Below are 10,784 nucleotides of genomic sequence, written 5' to 3'. Positions count from 1 at the left end.
GCAAATCTTTCAAGACGAGGAGAGCTTCATTCGGCTGGCTGATAAAATGGCCTATCAGTAATGAGAAATGGGTTGTACATTTTTAAAACACATCAAACCGGCAATTAGTTTCAAATTTCTTTTTTTTCATTTTGAGATTTTAAATTGCATTGATTTTTATGCATGGACAATTTGTTGGATTTTATATTGATATACATTTATTTTTAAAATCAGTTTGAATTTGACTCGAAATTTCAGGATTAAAAAAAGTTCGGACCGCACCGAAATATGCAAAATTTCGTATAATTTTTAACTGTGGCCACAATATGAGCTGTAATGCTAACAAAAAGAATATGGGCTCCAAAAAAACCTTAAGAATTAGCAAATGGGCTGTAAATTATTAGAAATAATGGCAGATGGCCCGTATGCTGTTTTCCACAGATTTGAGGCTTTCCTAAAAAAAGGTTGACGCACAAGCAGTGACTGTTGGATTTCCATCCAACGGCCGTCGTGCTTCTTCAATCTCTGCTCTTCCTGCTCCAGCCGCTCAAACAAGCGCCGGCGGGACTGCCTGCTCCCTCCTTCCCGCGGCCGGCTGTGCTGCCGCGCAGGCCTCACCGCCCCACCGTACTCACATCGCTGGCCTAGCCATCCCTCTACTCATCCACACCTGCTGTTATTCTCTGGCTACGGCAGACGAACCAGTTAACCCTCGTACAGTCGTACTCCTCTCCGCGTGGGAAACAATTGCCGAGTCTTCCCTGGCTCCGTGTCGTCCCCTTCCTAGGCCTCGTCGTCGTCCACCGCCCTGGTGCTCTCGGCGCAGCCTGGTCAACGTGGTCAACGACCGACATGCATCTGAAGTGGACTGTACGTGGAGAGGCTGACAGCTGGGTCCACGGTCGCACGCAAGGAAATGTCTCCTTATTATGCGCAAAATAATGATTCCTCCACCTGACATCTGGGACCCACCGGAAGGGCCTCTGTATTTCACAAAAAAATGTTACCGCCGCTGAAAGCTCGGACCCACCAGCTATATCTTCGCACGCAAGGAAGTGCCTCCTTATTACGCACAAAAAAAGAATACTCCCCCTGCTAGCTGGGACCCAGTATAGTGGCAGGCTAGCTTGTGGGCCTACTAAGTTGACGGGGACGGAGGGCTTTGTCAACTTAGTCAATATGCACGATTCTAGCTCCAGTCCATCCAACGGCCGTAGTGCTTCTTCAACCTCTGGTCTTCTTGCTCCAGCCGCCCAAACCAGCGCCGGTCGTGCCTCGTGCTCCTGCCTCCCGTAGCCGGCTGCGATGCGGCGGAGGCCTCACCGCCCCCTACTACTTTTTTTTCCGCCGCTGGCCAAGCTATCCCACTACTCACCCACACACCCTGTTATTTTGCGGCAACGGCAGCCTCACACCGCCGCGAACCAGTGAACCCTGATACTCCTCTATGTGTGGGCATCCACTGCCGCGTCTTCCCTGGCTCCGTGTCGTCCCCTTCCTAGGCCTCACCGTCGTCCACCGCCTTGGTGCTCTCGGTGCGGCGTGGTCAATGTGGTCAACGACCAACTTCCATCGGAAGAGTACTGTACGTGAAGAGGCTGACAGCTGGGTCCACGGCAGCCGCAAGAAAGTGCCTCCTTATTACGCCCAAAATAATTATTCCTGCACCTGACAGTGGGGACCCACCGGACGGGCCACCGTATTTCGCGAAAAAAACGTTTTCCCCTGACTGCTGGGACCCACCAGCTACATCTTCGCACGCAAGGAAGTGCGTCTGGGCAAAAAAAATGATTCCCCCCTGACTGCTGGGACCCACCAGCTAAATCTTCGCACGCAAGGAAGTGCCTGACAGTCGGGACCCACCTGGTCGAAGCGTACGTAGCGTTGTCATTCTGGTCGCGAACGTGTACGTACATACTGGTCGATGTAGAGCGCGCACGTGTCATAGTTGAGGCGCGCATGTAGCATGTACACGTACGTACAATAGCAGTGTGCAAGAAACAAAATACGGCCACGTACGTACATACGGGCAGGGTCTTGAACGCCTAGTCGCGCATACGTACGGCCATGGCTCGTGTACATGGCTGGGTCGGGAATGGAGAAACTGCGTCGTCGTCGTGTTCATGGGGAGGCAACGGAATGCGTTGTGTTCATCGGGGGGCAACGGAACGCGTGGGAGCCAACCGGCTTGGACGGAACAGCCGATGGAAACGAGGCCTGGCGGACCATAGAACGGAGGAAACGGCCTTGTGTTTGACTGGCCACGGTCGAAACGGGATCATGTTCATCGGGAGGGGTCTGGCGTACCGCAAAACGGATGAAACGGACCTCCTACGGTTGAAACGGGGGTCTTGTTGATCGGGAGGGGTGTGGCGTACTGCAAAATGGCGGAAACGGACTTGTGTTGGAGCGCTACGGTCGAAATGGGCGTCCTGTTCATCGGGAGGGGTGTGGCGTACCGCAAAACGGGACTCCACGGGATACTGTTCATCTCCACCGTCGACCCCCTCCAGCCCCCACGGGCTACTGTTCATCCACCGTCGACCTCCTCCAGCCTCCACCTGCGACTGTTCATCCACGGGCTCCTGTTCATACAGCCTCCACCGCGCGCTACTCCACCAGCTACTGTTCAACCAGCCCTCTCCACGGGCTACTCTTCAACCACCCCTCCATCGTCTACTGTTCATCCAGCCCTCCAGCCCTCCACCGTCTACTGTTCATCTGGTCCTGTTCATCCAGCCCTCCACGGGGTCCTGTTCATGCAGCCCCAACCGGCTCGATCGATCAGGGTCCTGTTCATCCAGAGGCAACACCACGGGGTCCTGTTCATCCACCCCCACCGGGAACTGCTCATCCAAACCCCCCAGCAACGCTCACTGTTCATCCAGAGGCAGCATCGATCGGCTTCTGTTAGCAGCAGTAGCGAAGGAATCGCTCGATCGGGTTCAGTTAACAGCCATCGATTGATCGCTCGGCTTCAGTAATGCGTAGCCTGCAGTGCAATCGCTCGGGTTCAGTTAGAGCCCAACGCCTTGCACCCACGCGCGTGCGTGTATGAGAGAAACGCGCATCGCTCGGCCCCGACCACCCACTGTAACCGGGAACACCCCGATATTTTCCTCGCCCTCGCTTCTACCACGGTTTTTTCCGTCATGGACGGCCCAAAGAATGTCATGCAGCTGCGTCTCCGGCCCGCCCATGACGAAAAGCCCATTTTCTGTTATGATTTTTTGTCATAGAAGTAGGACCCCACCACATCCATGATGATACCGTGTTTTGTCACAATTATTGTCATAGAAGTGTCATAAGTATGACAGAAAAAATTTCGTTCGGCCCAAAATGTCACGGATGTGTCTTTTTTTGTAGTGGGAACAGTGCCATGCAACATCTAAACCCGACCCACGGCAACACGCCTCTGCTCCGGACGGGGGATGGCGCCATGCAGGCGCGTATCGCGAGGCCGATCGCCATGCAGATCGTGAGGTGGAGGAGAGGCACCGTTTGGCTTCCCACTTTGATGAGCGGAACGACCGGTCTGGCCGGAGAGATTTCTTCAGCCATGGTGCACCAGGCCAGCGGGATCGAACAAAGAGCAGATATATTCGGAGGCCAAGATACCAAGGTGAGATGGAGAGGGGCTCGTACGAGATTTATAGAGAGAAGGAGTTCAGAAAAAAGTGGCCTCCAAAGCAGGTGTGGGTAGCTAAAGGTGACCCCGACAAACAAGTTCATCACGATACGTTCATTCGCGAGATGAGGCAGAAGACAGCTTCTGTTTTCGACCGTATAGAGGACACTAATGCATCGGCGGACCTCGCAGGGCGGGGCCGCCGGGACCAATGAATTGCTTGGCCTGGAACTGTCGAGGACTGGGTTTGGACTCGACAGGAGGCGAACTTCGGGACCTCATATGGTCACACAACCCAGCGGTGGTTTTTCTGTCGGAAACAAAAAAGAGTGCAAAGGCAATGGAGAGGATGAAGTGGAGACTTGGTTTCAGAAGCGGTGTGGCTGTGGATTGCAATGGGAAAAGTGGAGGTCTTGCACTATGGTGGAGAGAGCACATACAGGTTACTGTTAGGCCATAGTGCCAGTACTGTATTGACGGAGAGATTATTTCAGATGGGCATTCTTGGAGATTCACTAGAATCTACGGGGAGCCCAGAACGGAGTTGAGAAAGAAGACTTGGGATGCGATAAGGTATCTAAGGGCCCAAGATGAGCTGCCATGGCTATGTGTAGGGGACTTCAATGAGATTCTTGTGAGATCAGAATAGAGTGGTGGCAACCCTAGGAGCTTCTCGCAAATGCAAGCCTTTAATGATTGCCTAACTGACTGCGGTTTGGCGGACTTGGGTTTCTCGGGCTACCAATATACATGGGACAACAAGCAAGCGAACCAGGACAACGTACAAGTGAGGCTAGACAGGGCAACATGCACCGGTGACTTTATGGGTTTGTTTCCAGGTACGACTATGGAGAACATTCTTACAGAGGAATCGGATCATATGGCAATCCTGGTGCATGTTCGAGACATGGAGACAACGCAGCCGAGGGGGGACCACCCCGTTCGGTGTGAAGAGATGTGGCTGCGGCATGAGGGCTATGAGGCGATGATGCAGCATGCTTGGGAGCAAGTGCAGGGGCAGAACAAGTCCCCCGGAGCAGTATGCGACAGGTTACATGAAATAACGAAGTCGCTGCGAGGATGGGGACGCACGGTGTTTGGGTCGGTTCGGCGACAGATTCAAAGGCTGGAGAAAGAGTTGTTGGATGCCAAAGAGCGCGCGTTAGTCACTGGATTAACGACGGAAGTGCGTGATATAGAGAGTCAGCTAAATGAAGTTTATGAGAGAGAGGAGATTATGCAAAAACAACGTTCTCGTGTAGACTGGCTCAAGGCGGGGGACCGGAACACCCAATATTTTCAGAACCGGGCCTCCCATCGAAAGAGGAAGAACACGGTGAAGGAGTTGAGGTGGGAGAATGGTACGAGATGTACGGATGATGAGGGCATACGGGAGTTGGCGGCTACGTTCTATGAGAAGCTTTTTGCGTCGGAGGGATCTGTCCAGACAAAGAGACTCCTAGATCTTTTTGACCCTGTCATTTCTGAGGATATGAATGCCAGGTTGACGGCTCCTATATCGGATGGGGAGATTGAGCGTGCTCTGTTTCAGATGGGGCCTATGAAAGCACCCGGCCCGGATGGCCTGCCGCCTTGTTTTATCAGAGACACTGGTCACTGTTAAGGAGGATGTGTGTGCGGCGGTGAGGGGCTTTCTGTCGGGGGAGGCTACTCCTGATTCGTTTAATGACACTGTAATTGTGATGATACCTAAAGTTAGCACACCGGAGCTGATGTCTCAGTTTAGGTCAATAAGTTTGTGTAATGTGCTCTATAAGATTGCTACTAAAGTTTTGGCTAACAGGCTCAAGGTGATCTTACCTGTGTTGATATCTGAGGAGCAGAGCGCTTTCGTACCAGGGAGGCTCATGACAGATAATGTTTTAGTGGCCTATGAATGTACTCATGCCATTAGAACGAGGAAGAGGAAGACACCGTTGTGTGCAGTTAAGCTAGATATGATGAAGGCGTATGATCGCACCGAATGGATTTTCTTAGAACAGATGCTAGATCGATTTGGTTTTGATCACAGGTGGATCCAGATGGTTATGAGATGTGTAACCTCAGCACGTTTCTCCGTCAAACTTAATGGTGGTTTCTCGAGATCATTCCTTCCCTCCAGGGGACTACGCCAGGGAGATCTGCTCTCTCCATACCTGTTCTTGTTTTGCGTTGAAGGTTTTTCTGCGTTACTAAGAGCTGCTCAACATGAGAATAAACTCAAGGGGGTGTCGTTTGGGAGCACTGGCCCCCACCTCACTCACCTTCTCTTTGCAGACGACAGCATTGTCTTCCTGGAGGGGAACCGTGGCAGTTTTGAGGCACTAAGGGACATACTTCGGGTTTATGAGGAAGCCTCAGGACAGAAGGTCAACTTGCAAAAGTCATCGGTTTTCTTTGGGAAAGGGTGTAGAGATGCGAGTAAGGTTGAATTACTTGGAGTGATTGGGATCAACTCTGAAGCTTTGAGTGAAAGGTACTTAGGACTGCCGACACTGGTCGGTAGGTCCAAAGAGGGGACTTTTAAATATGTCAAAGAGAGTTCAGCTGGAAAAGTTACTGGATCGAAGGGTCAAGGGCTGTCAAAGGCGGCACGAGAGGTCCTCGTCAAGTCGGGACTCCAAGCTACGCCAACTCTCACCATGAGCTGCTTCCAACTCACCAAGAAAATGTGCCGGAACCTGACTTCTATTTCATCTAACTTCTGGTGGGGAGAAGCTAATGGGGAGAGGAGGGTGCACTGGCTTGCATGGAAAAAGATGTGTAGGGAGAAGCGAGAAGGAGGAATGGGCTTTCGGGATCCATAGGCATTTAACCAAGCCTTGCTGGCCAACCAAGCTTGGCGAGTGCTGCAGTGCCCAGATTCATTGTGTGCTAGGGTGCTCAAGGCAGGGCCGTCTCCAGACATTTGGGGCCCCGGGACGAAACGCAAAATGAGGCTCTAACATTAAAAATATATAGCTAATAACACTAAAGTATAATTTCACTTAATTCAAATTCTTGTTTATGTGTTATTTTGTACAATTTTAAAATACATCAATTATGAAATTTAAAGCACCAAAGGTACTGCTAAAGCAATAAACTAACATAGTGCTCTACTGAAAAGCATCGGTACATGAATTCTAGGCTTATCAAAATATATAAGGGAACAAAAGAATGCCAAACCTTGAAACTTGGATGAACAACTTTGAAATCTTGTATGAGCATCTATCCTCAAAATAGTTCTATCTGAAACAATCAAAGAAACGCATGGTCGGTTGATGATTTGAGAACAAATACCTGATAGATGGACAAATGTCATCACGGTAATTACACAAGGAGAACAAAAACACGCACTGCCAACAACACCTAGACGAGCTACAATACATGATCGGTTGATGGATAATGAATAGAACGATGATTCAATGGAGGTTTGATGCACAAAGTCAGGACTGTCCACCTGACGACCTGATAGCGTAACTACAGTATTACTAGTACATGTTCAGCGGGGAAACAATTCTGAAAACCAAAATTTAAGACCACGTTGCAGTTTAAGTTTAGTGTGGTATGAACAAGACAAGCAATTCAATCATGGATAACTAATTAATTATTGATAGGAGCAGAGTAGGAACTACAGGAAGTTACCTACGGTGACACATGCATCATCGAGAGGCCTAAACTTGGGGCGGCCAAAGAAGCCGCAGATTAGAGAGAAGTGTTGCACGGCGATGTTGTCATCCGACGGCGCGAGCCAAATTCCTGAATTGGGGTTGCACTACGCTTCCGCGCTGTCGTCGTCCGGCGGCCCGAGGTGAACTGCTGGATTGGGGTTGCGCTAGGTCGTACATCAGGGATGATCTAGCAGGCAGGTTTTTTTTTTTTTTGAGGGGTATCTAGCAGGCAGGTAAGCTGGGCCTTTTTCATCCTGACATAAAACTGCGATTTGGGGGCCCCTAGGGATTTGGGGGCCCTGGGCGGTCGCCCACTTTGGCCCCCCTTGTCGACTGCCCTGGCTCAAGGCACGGTATTTCCCCCAGGGATCGATTATGAATGCCACATGCCCTACTGGTGGTTCGTTCACTTTCAGAAGCATTATACATGGCCGTGAGCTACTGCGTGAAGGAGTAGTGTGGAGGATTGGGGATGGCACATCCATAAAAATCCACCATGACAACTGGCTCCCGCGCCATGGTAGCCTTAAGCCACTTGGGCAGCAGTACATTGCAGGTATCACTCATGTGCGCCACCTCCTCGATGAATCAGGTGTTGCATGGGACATGAACAAAGTGGAGAGGATGTTTACTCCCGGGGATGCTGAGGATATAAAGCAGACTGTGATTGGTGGACCGAACATGAGGGACTACATGGCATGGAACTTCAGCAACAATGGACAATTTTCAGTCAAGTCGGCATATCACCTTTGCATGAGTTTAAGTGGCGTCAAGACTGGACAACTGGGTTCTTCGATGCCAAGCAGGGACCATAAAGCGTGGCTGGCTCTGTGGGACACTAATGCTCCAGGGAAGGCGAAGATTCATGCATGGCGACTGATGAAGAACGGGCTGGCTGGCGGCAATGAGCTGCATAGGCGTCGGATAAAGCCGGGCGTGTTCTGCTGCGCCTTTGGTCGCGAGGAGACCACGTTCCACCGATTTTGGGCGTGCCCGCATTCAGTGCTGTTTTGGAAACACCTGTGCGAAGACAAGGGAGAACCGGTGGTGCAGCCGCCGATGATGGACGGCTCACTGAACAGCCTTGTTGCCTGGCTCAAGTCCTGGTTTGCCGACGCGGGAGCGGCAGAACGCGAGACGATGATTCACGCGCTGTACGGTCTATGGTGTGCAAGAAATGAAACAAGAGATGGGAAGAGGATACAAGAAGCCCGCGAGCTGGCCGAGAGAGTGCACCCACACATACAGGAGTGGCGCCAGGTTCATGTGAAGGAGCCCACGATCAAGGAACCAAGGAAACCGGAGAAGTGGCAGCCGCCGGAGCCTGGGTGGATCAAGGCGAATGCTGACGGAGCTATGGCTAGGGCGCATGACAGGGGGAGGAGGAGTGGTCCTTAGGGATCACCACAGTGCTTTTAGGGGAGGGACTTCTGTCTTCTTCCAGAGCATCACTAATCCCTTACTCGCCGAGATCTTTGCGGCAAGGAGTGCAGTGCAGTGCAGTTGGCACTTGACACGGACGTTCAGCGCCTTCATGTGGAACTGGATAATCAAGAGGTGGTGACAATGCTCAATGAAGAACGAAGGAATCTCTCCACCTTTGGTCCAGTCGTGGAGGAGATAAAAGACAATTCGAAAAGTAGGTCTCAGTCTCATTTTCAGATGCAGTTTTCCACCGGAAAGAGAATCCCATATTCTTTAAGCCAAGCCGCCAAGATGCTGCGGACTCATCAAGAGTTCAGAGTCGCATGGGTTCGGCGCTCGGCAAATGCAGCAGCGCATGGTTTAGCTAGAGAGGGGGTTTGCAATGAGACTTCTAGTTTTTATGATTTTCCTCCTGATTGTATTATTCAGGTTGTAGCGTACGAGATCCCAAACTTTGATTAAGCTTTAATAAAGATGCAAGTTCCCCTCAAAAAATAAAATAAAATAATGCCCAAGTTTAGTTTGGACCAATACAAATACACTTGCCTCCCCCTTTCGTAAAGAAAAAATGATACACTCTCCTAAAAAAAAGATACGCATAAATGAAAAGTCCTCAAGCGCCACGCTATGAACAAACAATGGACACGTACATCTTCCCTTGATTTTTTTTAAACGTACAATTGTTCTCTCTGGCAACACATACATATAAATCCTCCCGAAGCCTCATGTTTAAAAAAAAAGAGTCTAAGCCTGAATGAAACTTTTTTGTTCCTACCGTGTGAAAAGAAGATCTGCCCAATGAAAAATAAAGCGAAGACGAACATACAAACATCTCTCACTATCAGCTTTCAAATTTGAGCATAAACCTGTAATTTTTATGGTATTTCAAATAGAAATATTTACAAGAAAACAATAAATTATCTAGGGTGGTATACTCAAATCCATAATGTTTCAACGCAGAGAATGGTCCTCATTTCAAAATATATAGGGCATCATACTTTGTCTTAAATCCAATTTCTTAATTAATATAGGCGACATTTGTATATATAATTAACATCTGCATTAAATATACTATAGCCTAAATTATACTATAATGTTTATGTGGAGATATCGTCATCGCACTTATTCAAAAATGAAGTGTATTATTGAAATAATTATAGAATTGTTTAACAATGTTAAGATGGAGCTTTTCCTAGACCGTGCGGACGCACGGGTTGAGGACTAGTGTATATAATAAGTATTTACCATGTACTGTAAAAGTGTTTGTCCAGTATTTAAAGGTATTCATCACATACATTTACTAAAGGATTTCACTAACTAGCAGTGTTATATTTTTAGAGATAGACATAAATGATTCATCCTCTTCTGCCCACATGCACATTAACGCATGCATATACTGCAGGAATAAAATGATATCATTCTACATTCTTCTCACACTAATAGAAAACGAAGCTTTATCATCGGTTCGTAAGGGCCTTTAGTGCCGGTTCTGCAACCGGCACTAAAGAGTGGAGACAAAAGCCCCCCCCCCCCCTTTAGTACCGGTTCGGCACGAACCGCCGCTAAAGGCCCACCACGTGGCGTGAGCTCGCGCTGTGCTATGGGGGACCTTTAGTACCGGTTGGTGTTACCAACCGGTACTAAAGGTTTTTTTTTGAAAAAAAATTCTGAAAATTTTGGAAAAAAAATTTGAATTTTTTTTATTTTCAATTTTCTGAATTATTTGATGATTTAGTCTCTAATCACCCCTCTTAACTACTCAAGTGTGGATCACTCATTTCAAATCGTCTAACTTCCCGGCCGGTCACCCATCCTCTCACTCCCCCAGCCTGAGCACGCTTAACTTCAGAGTTCTATTCCCTCTACTTTCCAAGTCTGCACTTGTTGTTTTCCTGACAAATGTAAGCTGACAATCCTATTAACCCTCCGCAGTTTAGCTTGAGCATTAGGTCACACGTTTCACCGATTGAGTTTGAAACTATTATTCTAAAAAACAGTAATTATTTAGTAACACTAATATTTTTTGAATAAGTTTGACCACAGTTTGACCATAGTTTGACCAGATTTGACCAAAATTCAAAAAATTGAAATAATTATTTAGT

General features: G+C 48.8%; 1 protein-coding gene across 1 annotated transcript; it reads left to right on the top strand.

Annotated features, from left to right (window-relative positions):
* Positions 1-4,454: 4,454 nt before the first annotated feature.
* Positions 4,455-8,655, top strand: LOC109776528 (uncharacterized). The gene is made up of 4 exons (XM_020335169.2): positions 4,455-5,220; positions 5,324-5,506; positions 5,786-6,083; positions 7,674-8,655. Exons 1-4 carry the CDS (start codon positions 4,455-4,457, stop codon positions 8,653-8,655), a joined length of 2,229 nt encoding a protein of 742 aa, XP_020190758.2.
* The last annotated feature ends 2,129 nt before the right edge of the window (positions 8,656-10,784 follow it).

Source organism: Aegilops tauschii, unplaced genomic scaffold, assembly GCF_002575655.3.
Source record: "Aegilops tauschii subsp. strangulata cultivar AL8/78 unplaced genomic scaffold, Aet v6.0 Super-Scaffold_285, whole genome shotgun sequence".
NCBI lineage: Eukaryota > Viridiplantae > Streptophyta > Magnoliopsida > Poales > Poaceae > Aegilops > Aegilops tauschii.
Note: the sequence above shows the minus strand (reverse complement) of the source record. Positions and strands in the feature narration are given on the sequence as shown.